General features: G+C 58.1%; 1 protein-coding gene across 6 annotated transcripts in view; it reads left to right on the top strand.

Annotated features, from left to right (window-relative positions):
• Positions 1-16,311, top strand: part of ITGA2B (integrin subunit alpha 2b) — a 60,499-nt gene extending 44,188 nt beyond the window's left edge. For 3 of the 6 annotated variants that reach the window (XM_073325514.1, XM_073325519.1, XM_073325515.1), the window contains 6 exons: positions 2,431-2,583; positions 3,598-3,723; positions 4,315-4,428; positions 5,265-5,366; positions 5,874-5,996; positions 15,307-16,311. In XM_073325514.1, coding sequence (XP_073181615.1) covers positions 2,431-2,583; positions 3,598-3,723; positions 4,315-4,428; positions 5,265-5,366; positions 5,874-5,996; positions 15,307-15,402 — 714 coding nt within the window. In that variant the 3' untranslated portion in view covers positions 15,403-16,311. The remainder of the gene's footprint in view (positions 1-2,430; positions 2,584-3,597; positions 3,724-4,314; positions 4,429-5,264; positions 5,367-5,873; positions 5,997-15,306) is intronic. The other 3 variants (XM_073325518.1, XM_073325517.1, XM_073325516.1) reach the window with 3 other exon arrangements.
• Positions 16,312-20,498: the final 4,187 nt, after the last annotated feature.

Below are 20,498 nucleotides of genomic sequence, written 5' to 3'. Positions count from 1 at the left end.
CCCGGAGCCCCTGGACTTCCAAGAGCTAAGCAGATCAAAGCAGGCACATCTATCACAGTGAGGAGATTTAAACTTCGAGACTCCTTATAAGAAATGGAAAGGGAGGTGGATGTTTTTTGTTGTTTTTAAAATTCAATAGGCAGCTAGTTTTGTTTTTAAAATTATTCTGAAGAACAAGTTTAAGCTTCGTTGTAACGTGCGTTGTTTGCCTGGACTGCTCAAGACCTGACTGCTTGTGTAGGAGGAACTCTTTCAGTTGGCTTCTTAAATATCTCCCTGCTGTTTCACAGCTGATACTCCTTGATGAAAACTAGGAGCCTTGTCTTATAACAGGCTTATTCAACGTGATACAAGCTACGAAAGTGAGATCTGGGAAGATGTTGCTGTTTTCATAATGTAATAAAAATATAGCCATGATAAATAATAATTAATAATAAATAGTGTGTAATAAGCATGTCATAAAAAATTATATTTTCAAGATCACTGCTTTCATAATTTATACTCAGGTAAAGGAGAAAATCCCTGGAAATATTCATTTTTAGGAGGGGGGTTGCGAGACTTGACATTTTATTGAAAGGGGTTCACAGGTTGTTAAAGTTTGGGAACCACTGCTCTAGCATACCATTGTGCATTGGGCCCTTCTGTCCCCAGATTCCCTTGGTCAAATGGGGGCCATTGTTGGCAAAAGTTACTACCTGGACCAGTTCTATTTTCCTGTCCTTATTTCCTTTTCCCACTTGTCCCTGTGTGTCTTGAAAAATTACAGCTGCTCGAGAAATGTCCTGTTTGAACTCGGGGTATCCCCTAGCTGGATCTATGGGTCCTAAAATTACTTTCATTTTTGAATTCAAACTGTCTAACACTGCAGCCTTAAAACCTAACACATTGTAACTGGGGGGAATCCCAATTTCCGTTGGCACAATGCCGGCAGCCAGGGCCAGTATCTCCTTTTTAGTAAGATACAGTTCTGGGGACTCCTGGGGGCCCTGTTCTGTTGCATAGAACAACCTCCCCAGTTGCCGGGCTGACATTATTTGCTTCGCCCAGTCCCACACGCTGGCAGCAGCATTGTCTGCAAATAACCGCTCCCTCGCATCCCGTATTACTGCCCAGTCAGAAGCATTAGTACAGGCCTGGGCTAAAACTTTAAACTTTGCCTGTTTTGCAAGGTAGACGCCTCCTAACTCTGGAGGGAACCAAGTCTGTTAGAGAACCAGGCTTGACAAAGCCCTGGCTGGGATGATTTAACTGGGGATTGGTCCTGCTTCGAGCAGGGGGTTGGACTAAATGACCTTCTGGGGTCCCTTCCAACCCTGATATTCTATGATTCTATGAACCAGGAGGCAACCCCGCAACTCCTGTCTCCCCCCTTCCTCCCGCTGCAGGGCTGCACCTGGGGGAACCTCATCCACAGCCCGTACACAGCGCCCACACACTGCACCCGGACACACACTGCACACACTGCACCCGGACACACACTGCACCCGGACACACACTGCACACACTGCACCCGGACACACACTGCACCCGGACACACACTGCACACACTGCACCCGGACACACACTACACCCGGACACATGCTGCACCCGGACACACGCTACACACGCTGCACCCGGACACACGCTGCACCCGGACACACACTGCACCCGGACACACACTGCACACACTGCACCCGGACACACACTACACCCGGACACATGCTGCACCCGGACACACACTACACACGCTGCACCCGGACACACGCTGCACCCGGACACACACTACACACACTACACCCGGACACACACTGCACACACTGCACCCGGACACACACTGCACCCGGACACACACTGCACACACTGCACCCGGACACACACTACACCCGGACACACGCTGCACCCGGACACACACTGCACCCGGACACACGCTGCACCCGGACACACACTGCACCCGGACACACGCTGCACCCGGACACACGCTGCACCCGGACACACGCTGCACACGGACACACGCTGCACCCGGACACACACTGCACACGGACACACGCTGCACACGGACACACGCTGCACACGGACACACACTACACACGCTGCACGTGGACACATGCACACGTCACACACACACATACGCTGCACACACTGACTAGAGACACACAGACACTGCACACGCACACACACACTGACTAGAGACACACACACGCTCACTATGGACACATGGACGCCCGGTGTCCGACACGCTCCCCCTCAGTCCTGCCCATTCGTAGCTGTGTGTGCTCCCAGGTACGCATTGTGCGGAGCTGAGCAAACAGGCGTCTTTGCGCAGACTGCACAAAGGGCTGCGAGACACTGAAACGCCACAAGCCCAGCCTGGCCAGGGCCTCCCGATGCCTCCCTCCAGCGCGGCGCCCCCTCTCCCGCCCAGCATTACTCGTCTCTCCTTCCCTCCCCAAGCTGCACAACCAGGGCCCCGGCACCGTGAGTCAGGCGGAGCTGTGGGTGGAGTTCCCGAACCAGTTCCAGGACGACTTCTTGCTGTACATGACGGAGCTCAGCACGGAGGGGAGGATCAACTGCTCTAGCCCCACGGGGCTCAACCCTCTGGGGGTAGGAGTGGGGATCTGCTGCACCGGTGGGGGGCGGGAGGCTACTCCCAGGCCAGGGGCCCCTGGCTCTGTCTACTAGCAGACAGGCCCCTTGTCGCCATCCCAGCTCTGCGGCCAGGCACCTGTCCCTCCATGAGCCAGAGTGGACGGGAGCTGGGGGCAGCGCAGGTTGCATGGGGCCCAAAGGGAGGAGGTGACAGGTGAGATGGAGCGTGTGGCCGGAGTGCACCTGGCAGGCTCTGATGTGGGATCTTCCCAGGTGCCGGCAGGCAAAGTGGCTCCAGTCCTGCCGTCCCAGCCAGCCGCCAGCCTATGGGGCCAAGCTGTGAGGGTGTGCTGTCCGTGTGCTGGGAGCAGAGCCGGCTGCGCCCCACCAAGCCGCAGGGTGGGAGCCCGAAGTGGACCCTGCCGCAGGTTTCCGAGGAAGCAGTGTTTAGCTGGAAAATGCTGATTTGTTGAAGGCCACGTTTCCACGGGAATCAGGCGGTTTCCCGGTGGGTTGGTCAGGAGTCCAGGCATGCAAGGTCTGCAGCTCCAGGGCAGCCCTGGCACATGGACTCACCCTGGAATGGGGGAGCCCTGGGGTCCCCAGCCCTGGGCCAGTCCGCGTGGCAGCTGCTGACGGAAATAGATGGTCATGAGTCTTGTCAGTTTCGCTGCTGCTCACCACTGAGGAGCAGCTGTGAAACTGATCCTTTCCCGTCAGTTTCAGTCGCGGGCTACAGGACCCTGGAAGCAGAGTCTGGTCTGGAAACCCAGGGTTCATGTTTTCTACGCAAACTCGTTTGCAGTTTCCAGTTTGAAGGAAATTCCAAACATCAAAACTCCCCAAGAACTGGTTCCATGGGGCAGCATCTGGGGGCTCTGCTCAGGCTGCCGGGGGTGCTGAGCTGGTGTGGAGGGGCTGAGGGGGACCGAGAAATCCCGGAGCTGGTTTGGCACGGAGGTTGGTCCATAGGGCCTATCCCCGCAGCACTGGGATGTGGAGATGAGGCCATGTCCCCTCTCTTTCCAGCTGGAGGGCCAGAAACCAACAGCCTCCCCTGGCCACATGAGCTACCAGCCGGTCCACAGGCGGGAGCGACGGGAGGTAGACAAGGCCGAGGCAGGCCCAGCCACTCTCAGGGAGCCCACCCTGGTGGTAAGGAGAAGGGGGGAGGTTTCTGCCAGGAGACCTTGCCCCAGCGGGTGCTGGCCAGGCCCAGCACTGTGCAGAGAATCTGGGGGAGCGGGAGCCCCGGGTGTGGGGAAGGCAGTGCCCCCAGGGGTGTGGCTTCCTGAGCTTTAGCCTCCCTGTCATACACACGAGGTGGCTGCAAAGTGGGTGGGAGGGAGCCCCCCCATGGGGGGGTGGGGGGCTGTAGGTCAGATCGCCGTTTGAGGCCTGCAGCCAGAGCATGGCTGGGAGACCATGAAGACTCTGTGGGCGAGATGGACTGTGCTGTCGGGGAGAGAGCTCTGTTTCTGCTCCCCCAGCGGCCGCACACCCCAAAGCCAGCTCCAATGCTGGGCCGGCATCCTCCCTCCCTCCCGCCCTGCCCCCCATCTGCTTTGGAGCTGGGTGCCCAGGGTGGGACCTCCCTGGGAGGAGCGTGAAGACCCAGATGAGGACAAATTAATTCCCACCCCCAGGCTCTGGATCCAAACCCTGCAGCTGGCCGGGGTCGCGGGTGTCATAGGGGGCAGGGGGCGGGGGCCCAGGGGTCGGGGCTGACTCACTGTCTTGTGGCAGAACTGCAGCAGCCAGTCCTGTGCGGCCGTGCTGTGCAAGGTGGAGATGCTGGAGAGGGACCAGCGGGCCATGGTGACTATCCACTCCGTCCTGTGGATGCAGAGCGTCAGGAAGGTGGGGATGTGGACTTTTCCCAGCTACTCGCCCGTTGGCTGACATGACAGGTTTTGTCGACCCTGGGGCAGATTTGACCAGGCCAAGGCGAGAGTCCCTTGGAAACCTGCCGGTATTTATTCCCAGGTCCACGCCTCCGGCAGGGAGCTCTCCAGACCCCAGAGCACTGGCTGAAGCCCAGCCTCTCAGGGCTGGCAGCGTGAGCCCCGCCCTGGCAGTGCAGCATCCCGAGCTCTGGTCTCTGGGACGTCGCAGGGCCAGACATGCTGCGCACACCTCCTTTGAAAGGCACCCTGGGGCGGAGGCCGGAAGCTCGGGGTCACCGAGCAGTGACAGCCTGGATTTTCAGGAGCCCTAGCACCCATCGTTCGAACTGCTGGGGCCTGGGAGGGTGACTGGTCCAAGCTCGCACAGCGAGTCCGTCGCTGAGCTGGGGATAGAACCCAGGAGTCCGGGCTCCCTGCAGGGCAGGACCGAGTTCCCCGGAGCTTGGAGACGCTCCATCAGCTCCCTTTGGATGGGCAGAGGCCCAGCTGCCCTGCTTCCCTTGGGGTCTCGCGGCCCCACAGAAGAGCAGAGGGCAGTGGGGCCCGGCCAGGGGGCGGTGGAGTCCAGCCTGTCGTCACGTCCCCCTCATGCCCCTGTTCTGGGATCAGCCCCTCCCAGATGCTGCCTGCTGGGCCCAGCCCCGCCAGTGGCCAAAGCGCCCATGCAGGGCATTCAGCCCCTCGCAGGCACGGCCAGTCACTGCAGGCCTGGGCATGTCCCCAGCGGGACAGCCCTGCCAGTGAGCGCTGGGCCACTCCTGCTGCCCCCCGGGGCTCTCTCTCGCACAGTGGCCCTATGACCAGTTCATCATCCAGTCGCAGGCCTGGTTCAACGTCTCCGCCATGCCCTACCGCATCCAGCCCGAAGTGCTGCCCAGCGGACACGCCACGGTACGTCCTTGGGCGGGGGGCTGCAAGGGAGAGGGGCCACGGCCAGTGGGAGGGGCCACCGGCAGCCCCCTTGCTCTGTGCTGGGGGCTGGGCTGGCTGAGCACTGGGCTGGTTCTGTTAGCCCTGCAGCGTCCTGCTGATGCCCCCAGGCCCTGCCCCCCAGATACCGATTGGCATGGGGCCCATGGCTCAGGACCTGGCTCCTGCCAGTAAGAGACTGAAGCCGGCACTGAGCACCACGCACCCCGGAGCTTGGCCAGGGCGCGCTCTTCCGCCTGGGGCTGGGGCGCTCCTGTGGGTGGGGAGAGCCGAGCCAAGCGGATCCAGGGCACGGTGCCCTGGCAGAGCGGGCAGCCAGCGCCTTGGACTGGCCCCAGGGCACATTGATGGGGCACAGAGGGTGTGGGTGAGAGCACCCCATCCCGCACTGGCTGCAGCTCCCTGGGCCAGAGGGCGGCACCGTGGGGCACCTGATACCAGACCACTGACCTGGCTGTCCCTCCCCAGGCCCACACGGAGGTGGTGCGGGCGAGCCCCGATGCTGAGAAGGAGATCCCCGCCTGGGGAGTGGTGCTGGCTGTGCTGGCCGGGCTCCTGCTCCTGGCCCTCTTCATCTGCGCCCTGTGGAAGGTGAGGCTGCCAGAACAGAGCCACTCCCGGGCAGATTAGCCCAGCCGGGGCCGGGGGGCTCCTGGCATCAGGATCCCCACATGGGCAGGGCAGGGCCAAACCTGACCCTGGGGATAACCAAGGAGTCCACGGTCGGGTTCCGGGCCAGGGTCGATACCAAGGGTTGGGGCCAAGTCAGGTGTCAGGAGGCGAGGCCAGAGCCAGGAGTTGGGGAGCAGACAGGGGCGTGGCAGCTACAGGAGAGCCAGGCTGGGTTTATACAGGGCGGGGAGCCAATCAGGAGCCAGGAGGCTGCTGCCTGTCAGACCCCTTGAGGCAGGACTGCCATGGTCAGAGTCCACAGCGGGTCGTTACACGGGCTGGTTACAGCTGCTGCTGGGTGGCAGTCTGGAGAGGCCGGCTGCCTGGTAGCTCTGCAGCCCTGGGTACTAGACCTGCAGGATCTTACCTCATAGAATCATAGAATCATAGAATATCAGGGTTGGAAGGGACCTCAGGAGTCATCTAGTCCAACCCCCTGCTCAAAGCAGGACCAATCCCCAACTAAATCATACCAGCCAGGGCTTTGTCAAGCCTGACCTTAAAAACATCTAAGGAAGGAGATTCCACCACCTCCCTAGGCAACGCATTCCAGTGTTTCACCACCCTTCTAGTGAAAAAGATTTTCCTAATATCCAACCTAAACCTCCCCCACTGCAACTTGAGACCATTACTCCTTTTCCTGTCATCTGCTACCACTGAGAATAGTCTAGAACCATCCTCTTTGGAACCACCTCTCAGGTAGTTGAAAGCAGCTATCAAATCCCCCCTCATTCTTCTCTTCTGAAGACTAAACAATCCCAGTACCCTCAGCCTCTCCTCATAAGTCATGTGTTCCAGTCCCCTAACCATTTTTGTTGCCCTTCGCTGGACTCTCTCCAATTTATCCACATCCTTCTTGTAGTGTGGGGCCCAAAACTGGACACAGGACTCCAGATGAGGCCTCACCAATGTCGAATAGAGGGGAACGATCACGTCCCTCGATCTGCTGGCAATGCCCCTACTTATACATCCCAAAATGCCATTGGCCTTCTTGGCAACAAGGGCCCACTGCTGACTCATATCCAGCTTCTCGTCCACTGTCACCCCTAGGTCCTTCCGCAGAACTGCTGCCTAGCCATTCGGTCCCTAGTCTGTAGCTGTGCATGGGATTCTTCCATCCTAACTGCAGGACTCTGCACTTGTCCTTGTTGAACCTCATCAGATTTCTTTTGGCCCAATCCTCCAATTTGTCTAGGTCCCTCTGTATCCTATCCCTACCTGCCACCGTATCTACCACTCCTCCTAGTTTAGTATCATCCGCAAATTTGCTGAGAGTGCAATCCACACCATCCTCCAGATCATTTATGAAGATATTGAACAAAACCGGCTCCAGGACCGACCCTTGGGGCACTCCACTTGATACCGGCTGCCAACTAGACATGGAGTCATTGATCACTACCCGTTGAGCCCAACAATCTAGCCAACTTTCTACCCACCTTATAGTGCATTCATCCAGCCCATACTTCTTTAACTTGCTTTCAGGTATACTGTGGGAGACCGTGTCAAAAGCTTTGCTAAAGTCAAGAAACAATACATCCACTGCTTTCCCCTCATCCACAGAGCCAGTTATCTCATCATAGAAGGCGATTAGATTAGTCAGGCATGACCTTCCCTTGGTGAATCCATGCTGACTGTTCCTGATCACTTTCCTCCCATGTAAGTGCTTCAGGATTGATTCCTTGAGGACCTGCTCCATGATTTTTCCGGGGACTGAGGTGAGGCTGACTGGCCTGTAGTTCCCAGGATCCTCCTTCTTCCCTTTTTAAAAGACGGGCACTACATTAGCCTTTTTCCAGTCATCCGGGACTTCCCCCGTTCGCCACGAGTTTTCAAAGATAATGGCCAATGGCTCTGCAATCACAGCCGCCAATTCCTTTAGCACTCTCGGATGCAACGCATCCGGCCCCATGGACTTGTGCACGTCCAGCTTTTCTAAATAGTCCCTAACCACCTCTTTCTCCACGGAGGGCTGGCCACCCACTCCCCATGCTGTGTTGCCCAGCACAGCAGTCTGGGAGCTGACCTTGTTCGTGAAGACAGAGGCAAAGGAAGCATTGAGTACATTAGCTTTTTCCACATCCTCTGTCACTAGGTTGCCTCCCTCATTCAGTAAGGGGCCCACACTTTCCTTGCCTTTCTTCTTGTTGCCAACATACCGGAAGAAACCCTTCTTGTTACTCTTAACATCTCTTGCTAGCTGCAGCTCCAGGTGTGATTTGGCCCTCCTGATTTCATTCCTACATGCCCGAGCAATATTTTTATACTCTTCCCTGGTCATCTGTCCAATCTTCCACTTCTTGTAAGCTTCTTTTTTATGTTTAAGATCCGCAAGGATTTCACTGTTAAGCCAAGCTGGTCTCCTGCCATATTTACTATTCTTTCGACACATCGGGATGGTTTGTCCCTGTAACCTCAACAGGGATTCCTTGAAATACAGCCAGCTCTCCTGGACTCCTTTCCCCCTCATGTTATTCCCCCAGGGGATCCTGGCCATCCGTTCCCTGAGGGAGTCGAAGTCTGCTTTCCTGAAATCCAGGGTCCGTATCCTGCTGCTTACCTTTCTTCCCTGTGTCAGAATCCTGAACTCAACCAACTCATGGTCACTGCCTCCCAGATTCCCATCCACTTTTGCTTCCCCCACTAATTCTACCCGGTTTGTGAGCAGCAGGTCAAGAAAAGCTCCCCCCCTAGTTGGCTTCTCCAGCACTTGCACCAGGAAATTGTCCCCTACGCTTTCCAAAAACTTCCTGGATTGTCTGTGCACCGCTGTATTGCTCTCCCAGCAGATATCAGGGTGATTGAAGTCTCCCATGAGAACCAGGGTCTGTGATCTAGTAGCTTCTGCGAGTTGCCGGAAGAAAGCCTCATCCACCTCATCCCCCTGGTCCGGTGGTCTCTAGCAGACTCCCACCACTACATCACTCTTGTTGCTCACACTTCTAAGCTTAATCCAGAGACTCTCAGGTTTTTCTGCAGTTTCGTACAGGAGCTCTGAGCAGTCATACTGCTCCCTTACATACAGTGCTACTCCCCCACCTTTTCTGCCCTGCCTGTCCTTCCTGAACAGTTTATAACCATCCATGACAGTACTCCAGTCATGTGAGTTATCCCACCAAGTCTCTGTTATTCCGATCACGTCATAATTCCTTGACATCACCAGGACCTCCAGTTCTCCCTGCTTGTTTCCAAGGCTTTGTGCATTCGTATATAAGCACTTGAGATAACCTGCTGGTCGCCCCTCATTCTCAATATGAGGCAGGAGCCCTCCCCTCACAGACGTTCCTGCCTGTGCTTCCTCCCAGTATCCCGCTTGCCCACTTACCTCAGGGCTTTGGTCTCCTTCCCCCGGTGAACCTAGTTTAAAGCCCTCCTCACTAGGTTAGCCAGCCTGCTTGCGAAGATGCTCTTACCCTCTCTTCATTAGGTGGAGCCCGTCTCTGCCCAGCACTCCTCCTTCATGGAACACCATCCCATGGTCAAAGAATCCAAAGCCTTCTCTCCGACACCACCTGCGTAGCCATTCGTTGACTTTCACAATTCGACGGTCCCTACCCAGGCCTTTTCCTTCCACGGGGAGGATGGACAAGAACACCACTTGTGCCTCAAACTCTTTTATCCTTCTTTCCAGAGCCACATAGTCCCCCCCCCCACCCTTTTAGGGGTGCCCCCTGCTGGCGGGGTTTGCTGGGAGGGGCTGCAGCAAAGGCAGGTTGGGGGCATGGACTTGGGCTGTGGGCTCCCAGGATTGCTCTTCTGGGCCACAGCCCAACCCGGCTCTGAGGCACCAGAGAGAGCCGTGTCTGATTTTTGGAGTCCAGTGTCTCATGGACCACATCCTCCTCGTGTCCTCGAACCCACACTGGAGAGGGCAGAGGTTGAGCTTGGTGAGGATACATGAAACCCAGGTGTACTGTGAGCGACCTGGGTAACTGACGCATCCCGCTCACTGGGCCGATTGGCTGGCGGATGGAATGTGACTCCAGGGATCAGGGGTCCAGTTTACAACATGGCCGGCTGGTGTGGAGGTTTAGGGCTGAGAGTCACCCTTTGTGCCCGGCGGTGAATGCCGGCGGTCAGCGTACCGCTTTTAGTTCTCCTCGGCCTTGTCCAGGTGGGCCTTGCATTCTTGGACCCCATAGATGTGCTGCACTCCGTCAGTGGCTGCAGGACTGGTGGAGTTGTTGGGTATAGCTGAGTGGAGATGGGGGTGCAAGCCACAGCTGGCACAGAACAGACTCTGCCCAATGGAGACACGGCTGGTGTTGCTGCCAGCAAACTCTGCTCGGGACTGGAGGCTCGACCCGTTGTCCTGGTGGAAATTCATGAGGCAGAACAGGCATCGTTCTAACCGTTGATTCCCTCGTGTGGCCTGACCGTCCGTTTGTGGGGAGAGGCAGTGGATGTGCAAGTGCAGACCCCAAGCAAAACCGCGACACAAACTGCGGACCCGATCGCTGGTGCCGCTCTGCAGGGACCCGGGGAGGCAGAGGATGCAAGGCGCCGGGAGCTGGGCCATCTCTTCTGCAGAGGGCAGGTGCACAATGGGGATGCCATGGACCACTTTTGTCAATTGGTCGACCAGCGTGAGAACCACAGTGTGCCCCTTAGACACAGGCAGTAGGGTGCCGAGGGGTTGCGAGCGCGGCACCTTGGAGCGGGTGCATCTTTCACAGGAATCAGCCGTCAAGCGGACTGTAGTGCATGTTCGGGGCACCTGAGGTGAGGGCGGCCAAACAGAGAGTCTCGAGGTGCCCCGGTGGCCTGCTAATGGCGAGTCAAGTCAGAGCCGCAGTACCTCAAACTGGGGGGTCCTGGTGGAACATACAAGCGGCCCTTGACATAGAGCAAGCCATCCTGGACCTAGTGTTGGCCCTGGCCTGCTGTCTTCAGTTCCTTGGGAGGGGGCACCTTCCGTGTCGCTGAGTGGATCAGTGACATGAGGTCTTGGGGAACTGTAGCACCCAGGAAGTTCCAGGGCTTAAGATCATGTGGGGACTCCACGTGGGGGACTCCTGGATGGCGAGATATTCCCCTCTTTGGGACAAGGCACCAGCAGTCTTGGTCTGGGTCCTCGGCTGGTACGTGACGGTGAAATTGAAGTGTGGGAAGAACAGGGCCCAGCGAAGCTGCCTCTGGTTCGATGCTTTGGTTCAGCGGAGATACTCCAAGTTTTTATGTTCCGTGTAGACCTGTACTGGGTACGATGCACCCTCCAGAAAGTGGCACCATCCTAAGAAGGTCGCTTGGATGGCTAAAAGCAACTTATGTAGAGCTTTGTGATTCTGTTCAGCTGGAGTGAGCATCTGAGAAAGCAGGTGCAAGGGTGGAGGTGCTGTTGGGGACCATGTCTTTGAGAGAGTAAGGCCCCAATTGCCACACTGGAGGCATCAGTCGGGATGGACCAGGAGCGGGGAGCTGGCAAAGATCATCTTGAGCTGGTCGAATGCTTGTGGGGCTGCCACAGCCCAGGTAAAGGTGGCGTCAATGGGGCAATGTCGCCTGCAAACGCAGAGGTGAAACATCTATAAACATTAGTGAAACCCAGGAAGCGCTGCAGGAACTTGATGTTTTGGGAGAGTGCCCCACCTTCTTGGGGTCCATTCACAGAGCACTGGTCAAAGCTGCACTTTTCCAGCTTTGATACAGGCTGTGTTGGCAGAGCTGTTCCAGGACCGACCGGACATGCTGGGCGTGTGACGGGCTGGGTCACAGAAACCCCCTGGGAGTGGCTACCTGATGGGCCAAGGCTACTTCTGCTCCTGCTTTCCTGCCCTGCCAGCGTAGGACTCCAGCGCCCTGCCTGGCTTGAGCCAGACCCGCGAGCCTGCTGCAAACCCAGACCCAGGTCTGAACCACGTCCCCTAACAGCTGTAGGCTCAATTGAAAGCAGCTTACAGAAGTGTTCCTGCCTTTAACACTCAGATGCCCAACTCCCAATGGGGTCCAAACCCTAAATAAATCCATTTTACCCTACATAAAGCTTATACAGGGTAAACTCATAAACTGTTCGCCCTCTATAACACTGACAGAGAGATATGCACAGCTGTATGCCCCCCCCCCGGTATTAATACATACTCTGGGTTAATTAATAAGTAAAAAGTGATTTTATTAAATACAGAAAGTAGGATTTAAGTGGTTCCAAATAGTAACAGACAGAACAAAGTGAATTACCAAGGAAAATACGCAAGTCTAAGTCTAGTACAGTAATAAAACTGAATACAGATAAAATCTCACCCTTAGAGATGTTTTAATAAGTTTCTTTCACAGACTGGACACCTTCCTAGTCTGGGCACAATCCTTTCCCCTGGTACAGCCCTTGTTCCAGCTCAGGTGGTAGCTAGGGAGGAGCATCATGATGGCTCCTCTTCAGTCTGTTCCACCCACTTATATATCTTTTACATAAGGCGGGAATCCTTTGTCCCTCTGGGTTCTCAGCCCTCCTTCTCAATGGAAAAACACCAGGTTAAAGATGGATTCCAGTTCAGGTGACATGGTCACATGTCCTGTGAGACCCCAAGCCTTCATTCTTCCCAGCCTGGCTCGCAGGAAGGCCTGCCTGCAAACAGAGCCATCCACAGTCAATTGTCCTGGCTGCTGGGAGCCATCAAGATTCCAAACCACCATTAATGGCCCATGCTTTGCATAATTACAATAGGCCCTCAGAGTTATATTTCATATTTCTAGTTTCTGATACAAGAGTGATACATTTATAGAAATAGGATGACCACACTCAGGAGATTATATGCTTTGTAATGATACCTTGCAAAAGACCTTTTGCATGAAGCATATTTTAGTTACATTATATTCACACTCATCAGCATACTTTCATAAAATCGTATAGAGTGCTACGTCATAGGGCATGTTGCTCAGGATCCTCAGAGAAGACGGGGATATCATTTAGGTGGATGGTGATGTACTGGTCTGGAATGCCATGGAAGACCTTGTTCACTAAGCGCTGCAATGTTGCAGGGGCGTTTGTGAGGCCAAATGACATTCCCAGGTATTCGTAGTGGCTGAACTGGGTTCAAAAAGCCATCTTTCACTCCTGCTGATGGATCCGAACCAGGTTGTAGCCCCCTGTAGGTTGAGTTTCTTGAATACCTGGGCTGATTGTATAGGGTCCAGTAGTTCTGGGATGAGTGGAAGGAATAACCAGATTGAGGGCCAGTAATCCACACATAGGTGCACGGTTCCATCTTTCTTTTTAACAAACAGAACTAGGGCCCTGGCAGGAGAGGTAGATGGCCATATAAAACCCTTGGCTGGGTTCTCCTGGAGGTTGGAACCCGAGCTGGCTGATCTGCGTTACTACATCATGCAGATATGGCCAAATGGCATCTTGGCCCCTGGGTGCAGCTCAGTTGAGCAGTTATAAAACCGTGGTGTGGTGCGGTGTCAGTGGTTTTCTTCTTGAAGACGTCACAGCAGTCGCTGTGCTTGGGGGACAGTGCCAAAGCCAACTCTGGTGATGGTCCCAATGGACCCATGGCCAGGGCTGGGGCGTGTGTCTGGTTTCTGGGGTTTGTCAGATGGCGCATGCAGGGCAGACATGCTGGAAGAATTTGGAGCAGAGGCTAACTTGGTGCTCATGCCAAAGGATATGTGGGTCATGAGCTAACAGCCATGAAACGCCAAGGATTATGGGAAGAGTGGTGAGCAAATTGTCCCAAACTGGAGGAGGTCCGATGGTCCTGAATGGCAACTTCCAGCGGTACCGTTGCCTGTGTCACTGGCCCGATGACAGGAGCCATCTATAGTTCCAACTCGGTCAAGGACCGTCTTTGGTTGAACTGGATGGGCTGCTTTGTCCGCTGCCCCGGAATCCACCAGTGCCCACTGTGGTGGGATTCGGTGAGCTTCTCCGCAACACAGAGGCAGACCTGGAGCTCAGGGTGCGGGGAGTGCTCACCACGCCTGGGACATGGTTTCCATCATATGCAGGGTTTACAGTTTGGGTCAGTGGCTCTCAGCACCCGCCACTGTGCACATTGTCCCACTGCCCGCAAAGAGCCTGGTTCTCTGGCGTGAGCTGCGACATTCGGTCTCGAAGGGTGGGGAGCTCCTGGAAGAGGTCAGCCCCCTTCTGCATCTCCAGGGCCCGCTGGGGCAGGCCGACAGAGTGGTCTGCTGCCCCCGTGTCCCCCCAGGGTAATGCGTTTCCCGCACCACAGGCCAGGGTGGCTCAGGCAAGCTGTCAGGATCCAACACGGGCAGGCAGGCCCCATGGCAGAGCCGGGGGCATGGAGGAGTTCGTGGTCAGGTTCCAGGCCAGGGTCGATACCGGGGTCAGGAGGCGAAGCTCAGGCCAAACCAAGGCGGAAGCCAGGAGCTCAGGAGCAGGGGTGGGTGTTGGAGCAGTTACAGGTGTTCGGAGCTGCTGCCTGGACACTTCCTGGAACGCCCCTTGGGTGGCGGGGAGCCAATCAGGAGCCATGAGGCTTCTGCCTGTCAAACTCTGGAGGCGGGGCTTCCCATAATCTGCCTCCACCGATGCGTGGTTGACGGGGCAGCCCGTGCCGGCTACAGGTTCTAGCCCTGCAGGTCTCACGCCCAGGGAGGGGGGCCCAGCCGGGGGCCCAGCTAGTCGCGGGGGCACCCTGGAGGTCTGGCTCAGTGCTCAGAAGGGTCGGGGGGGGGGGTCTGTCCCTGCAGAAATGAAAGCAACGGTACATCTGCCGGCCCCCCAACCCTGGGGGCCCCACATCCCCGGCCCCAGCCAGCGGGCTGCAGTGGGGGCCCTGCTCCTTCCAGGCGGGTGCCGCAGGTGCGTGGGAGGAGGGGCAGAGGCTCCCTCCTGTCCCCATTGCTCACAGGAGGGGGGAAGGAGAGCGCGGCCTGCCACAGCCCTGATTGGCTGCTCTTCCCCAGAAGGCGGGGCAGTGGGGTGGGCAGCCAATCAGAGGAAGTTTCATCCCCCAGAAGCGCTGAAATGTGGCCTCCAGCTGTGGGGCTGCAGCTGGAGAACCAGATTTCCCAGGTCCCATTGAGCCTGCTGCTGCCGGGGGTGGTGGTGGTGGGGGGCTGTTGGAGGGGTGTTTGTGGGGCTTGGGGGGAACGTGCCTGCGGGGGCTGTGGGGGTAGGCATGCCCTTTGGAAGGGCCTTTTTGAGGGGTTGTTGGGGGGTGCTGTTCAGGGGAACCCTGTCATGTCTGGGGGCTGGGCTGTTCGGAGGTGTTGGGTGATCTGGGGCCTAGGCCAGGTCCGGTTTCACTATTTCCCTCTCTCACAGATGGGGTTTTTCAAGAGGACCCGGCCACCCACGGACGACCAGGAGGAGCTAACGAGTGATGAGACGGGGGAGCCATGCATAGGGAGGGGCCAGTAGGGGGCGCCCCCCCAACTGGTCCCCTCCTTGCGCTCCCGTCACTACCTCCTGCCGGTGCAGCCCGTGCCTGGGGCCTGTCCCTCGGTGGCCTGCGCCAGCCAGACGGACAGACGGCTCCTGCCCCCTGCTCCTCTGTCATGTGCACAGCCCTGCCCCTCGCCAGCTGGAGCTCCCCAGCCCACAGCGACCTCCTCTCCCAGCTGCTGCCCCTCCCAGCCAAGGGGCCCGGGCTGCACCCTGTGGCAGGCCGTGTCCAGGTACGGACAGGGCTGGCCAGAGGAAAGTGCCCCTCCAGCCATGCCAACGGCTCAGCCCCAGGAAGGCCGTGCCTGGCTGGGATCTCAGTCCTGCCCCCTGGCACTCGCGGGGGGGCTGAGACAGAGTCCAAGGCCAGAAGGGGCTGTTGGATCAACTCGTCTGCTCCCAGTACAGCCCAGGCCCCCGGTGCTGAGCCCAGAGCTGGCGGAGACCAGGAGCGACCGAGGGCCCCAAGCAGGGAATTGACAAGGTGACAGATCCACCCCCAAGGCTTCAGAGGAAGTTGGAAACCCCCTCAGGTCCCTGCCCAGCTGCCCTGGGGGGAAACTCCTCCCCCACCCCAGACGTGGCAGAGCAGCTGGCCCCGGAGCCTGCTGCCCAGCCCCACGCCCCACGCAGCGGCTGCCCTGTGAGCCTGGCGCCTGGCGCTGCCTCTTGAGCAGAGGCTGATCAGCTCTAGGGCGATCAAACAGCTGCCGAGGTCCCCCCCCCTTGGAGGGCAGAGCACCAAGCCCCCGGCTGCACCCTTGGGGGGCCCTCTCCCATTCCCCGCCCACTGCTCCTGCACCACAGGCCCCACTCCTGGCCGTGGGGAGCAGGGAATTGTAGCCTCCCTCCTCTTGCTCCCTCTGTGCAATAAACGTGCTCACAGCCCCCTGTGCAGGGCGTCCTTTCCTGGTCCGCAGGTAGGGGGGGCAGGCGATCGTGGTGCAAACCTGGATGGGAGTGGGGGTAGTGTGGGGTGGAGGTGGGACCCTCACGTGCAGGGCAGTGGTGCCAGCATCCCTGGGGGGCAACAGCTTTGCCTCAGCCCTTTGGCACAGAGGCAATAAGAAGACCCTTCCCCCCCCGGATGCTGGGATTGAGTCGGGGCATGAGAGAGCTGGAATCTGGGGGGAGGCAAGGGGAACTGGGGCAGGGCTGCATGCAGCTCAGCCAGGTCTGCCCCTTAGCGACTGGGGGGGGCGACATGGGAGGATTTGGTGCCAAGGGGGTGGGAATTAGCCCTAGGCCTGGCTTTGGGCTGCCACGGGGCTGAGCATTCGTCTCTTGTTGCTGCAAACCTGCCGCGGTGCCTGGCCGCTGGTATACGGGGCCACTAGCCCAAGGGGCCCACTGCTGCCAGCATGCTCACCATTGGCCTCCGCGTAAAGGTGTCCCGGGGGGGAGGGGGGGATATGTCACAGCTCCCAGGGCCTGCAGTGGGAGCAGTGCTTGCTCAGCCCCTCCAGAAATCAGGGCCTGGGGGGTGGGGGCGTCCACTGGGGCCCAAGGAATGAGGTCTCCTGGACTCTCCTACAGGCCACCTCCAATGGTGGAGCCCGGCGTTAGCGACTACGGGAAATGACCCTGATGCCGCCCATGCCAATGCACGGGGCCAGGGAGGGCTGGGAATATCAGTGGGCGTTAAATGTCGGGAGTGAGGGGCAGCAGCAGAGTGTGGGGTGCCCAGGGCTGGGAGCGCAGGGGGCCGCCGGTTGGGAGTGAGGGGCACCGGCAGGGCTGTGGGGAGCCCAGGGCTGTGGGTCGGGAGGGAGGGAGGGAGGGGCGTGGGAGGAGGTCAGGGTTGCAGCGGGGAGGTGAGGACAGGGACAGGGCTGGTTTCTTCTAGCTCACGAAAGCTCATGCTCACATAAATTTGTTAGTCTCTCAGGTGCCACAAGTCCTCCTGTTCTATTTCCTTCACTGTCCCACTTCCCCACCCAGGTAACAGGTAAGGTCCAGGGACTCTCATCTTCCACTCTCCTCGCCTTCCCACCCCGCTGACTAGACACAGCCATCAGCTCACAAGGCTGCCTAGGCTCATCCAGACTTCCCTTACCAAGCACCTTGCCACTCCCCACAGATCCCCTGCCCTGCCTGTGTCTCCCCCCACTCAGCTGGGGTCTCAGCTCCCACTGTGCTCAGCGCTGCCCTTGCTGTCCCAGTGGGGGCAGGCAGCGAGCTCGCTGCTTTCCTCACTGCATCAGAGCCTGAGCCCCCTAAGCCCCCCTCTCCGGTGTGCAGGGGGGTGGGGAGCATCTCTCTGTCCCACCCAGCCCCAGGGGTCTGGTTACAGGAAGGCAGGTAGCCTGAGCCTAGCAGCTCCTCCCCCCTGCCAGCCAGGTCATCTGCATTTTCACTGACTGTTTCCCTCTCCACCGTTTTGTTCCCTGGATTCAAATTCAAACCCTTGGCCGTTACAGGAGCAGGGCCTGGATCCTGTCCCAAAGAGACACAGTCACCCCACAACAGGGTCTCACAGCTGGTGTCCTGGAGCACCCCAACAGCCAGCCAGCCCGACCCCTCCTGGGTCTGCACAGGGATCTGGGCCATAGGGAGGGTGAGGGGCTTCATCCCTGGGACCCTCACACAGCTCACACAGCCCCTCAGCATCTGAGGCTGCACCACCCAGGGCCTGACACCAGTTCTCTCTGTCCCAGGATCTCGCCACGCCAGGAATGTCTCCCCATTGACCATCACCTTCCCCTCCCACTGGGGGTCCGAGGGGCCTGGCCCCAGGAGACTCCACACAGACATATAGGCTGGGACCAGGAGTGGGAGCCTGTCCACCTCCCCACCCATCTGGCTGACGGAGTCTGTGGCCTTGGGACCCAGCAAGGGAGCTAGACACCGGGGCTTTTCCGCAGGGTCCCCCTGGTTCAGATCTCCAGCCTGCTCAAAGGCAGTGAGGTGGCATCCACATCCCCCCCCTCCTTAACCAGGGGCAGCAATTTAGTCTTGAGGTTCCCTGCGGAACTGGCCCCCAGGGTCTATCCCCACTCACCCCTGGGAGGTCCCCTAGGCCTCTCCGCTCTCCCACCGCCAGTTCATGCTGCTGCTGCTTCTGCAGCTCTTTCTCGGGCTCTCGCTGTCTCCCACAGTCCTCTTGCTCTCTCAGACTCAGCTCCAATCCCATCTGTCTCCAATCCCCAGATGGGGAACCCGATCGTGAAGACCCTCGTCTGGTCGGGGACAGGAGTCTTGGGGGTGCCTGGCTCCCACTCCAGCTGCTCCCAGATCCTGCTATAGCCCCATTTGGGTCAGGAATCTGTTCCTTAGAGCGGTCATCCTCCTCCAGCTGCACGATTAACTGTGCTTTGGTGAACTTTCCAATGCTCAACCCTCTCTTTCTGCACAGGGTTACAATGTCCTTCTTAAGGAGACGGTGACAGGCCATCACTCCGCTTTTCCCAAGTTGTTGTGGACTCACAGGCCTGTGTGCTCTCAGCTCCCCACGGTTTCCAGGGAGAACCCCTAGTGTGCCAGCCCTTCTCGAGGTCACCACCTCTTTGCCAGGGTCGAGCTGCAGACTCCTCCACCCCTTGGACTGCTCGCTGCAATCCCCAGGGGAACCCTGTTACTGCAAAAGTCCTTCTCTCTCCCAGGGCCAAGCCGCAGGCTCCTCCGCCTCTGAGACGGCCCACCACAGTCCCCAGGGGACCCCATTACTGCACAGTCCTTCTCGCTGGTCACACACTCCCAGGGGTTAACTGCCCCCCGAAACCGCTCCTCTCTGGGCCTTCAGCACGCCTGGTCCTCGGCGATCCCCCTTCATTTTACTGCTCCCCCATCACTTACTGCAGGAAGTGCCATCCACGGGGTGCAGTACATCCCACCTCTGACACCAGTTGTCATGGAGTCCCCGGGCGATGCTCTGGAACTGCTCCCCATGAAGCCAGGCAGGACTCTGGGGAAGTCTCCTTTCTGTGAGCAGCCTGTCTTCAGGACACACAGCTCACCCAGCTTCCACCTTCCTGGGTCTGACCTCGGAGCATTCAGCATCCTCTGCCCCTCCGTGCGCTTCCCCCAGCGAGTCCACTCAGGCGGGGTCCTGGGAAAGCCCGAGGGTCCTGCCCCCCAACTCCGCAGTCAGACGGGACTCTCAGCCAGCCAGTAAAAAAAGGAGGTTTATTAGACAACAGGAACATGGTCTAACACAGAGCTTGTAGGTACAGAGAACGGGACCCCTCAGCCGGGTCCATTTTGGGGGGGAGTGAGCCCGACAACCCTGTCTGCACTTCACTCCATGTCCCAGCCAGCCCCAAACTGAAACTCCCTCCAGCCCCTCCTCCCCTGGGCTTTGTCCCTTTCCGGGCCAGGAGGTCACTTGATTCCTTTGTTCTCCAACCCTTTAGCTCTCACCTTGCAGAGGGGAAGGGCCCAGGCCATCAGTGGCCAGGAAACAGGGTGTCGGCCATTCTCTGTGTCCAGACCCCTGCACACACCTGCCCTCTAGGGCTCTGCAACGATCATACACCCTTACCCCGCCCCCTAGAGACTTAAGAACTGCCTAGGGGAAACTGAGGCACCCCCACACTATTCAGAGGAAACATTAAGAACAGTCCCACTTCGTCACAGCGTGTGTAGGGGTTGTGCATGGATAGGGGCACGTGTGTGTGCACACTGTATATGTGTGTGTAGGGGTGTGTGCATGAGCAGGGATGTGCGTGTGCGTGTGTAGGGGGTGTGTACGCACACACATATGTGTAGGGGTGTGTGCATGTGTATAGGGTGTGTGTGTGTGTAGGGGTGTGTATGCACAGAGGTGTGTGCATGCGTATAGGGATGTGTGTGTAGCGGGTGTGTACGCACGCACGTGTGTGTAGCGGTGTGTGCATGTGTATAGGGGTGTGTGTGTGTATAGGGGTGTGCGCGTGTGGGGTGTGGGGTGTGTGTGTAGGGGTGTGTGCACACAGGGGCGTGAGTGTGTGTGTGCGGGGTGTGTGTGTGTGTGTAGGGGTGTGTGCACACAGAGGCGTGAGTGTGCGCGTGCGGTGTGTGTGTGTGTAGGGGTGTGTGTGTGTTGGGGTGTGTGCACACAGGGGCGTGAGTGTGCGCGTGTGTGTGTGTGTGTG

The sequence above is a fragment of the Lepidochelys kempii genome, chromosome 27 (genome assembly GCF_965140265.1).
Source record: "Lepidochelys kempii isolate rLepKem1 chromosome 27, rLepKem1.hap2, whole genome shotgun sequence".
NCBI lineage: Eukaryota > Metazoa > Chordata > Testudines > Cheloniidae > Lepidochelys > Lepidochelys kempii.
Note: the sequence above shows the minus strand (reverse complement) of the source record. Positions and strands in the feature narration are given on the sequence as shown.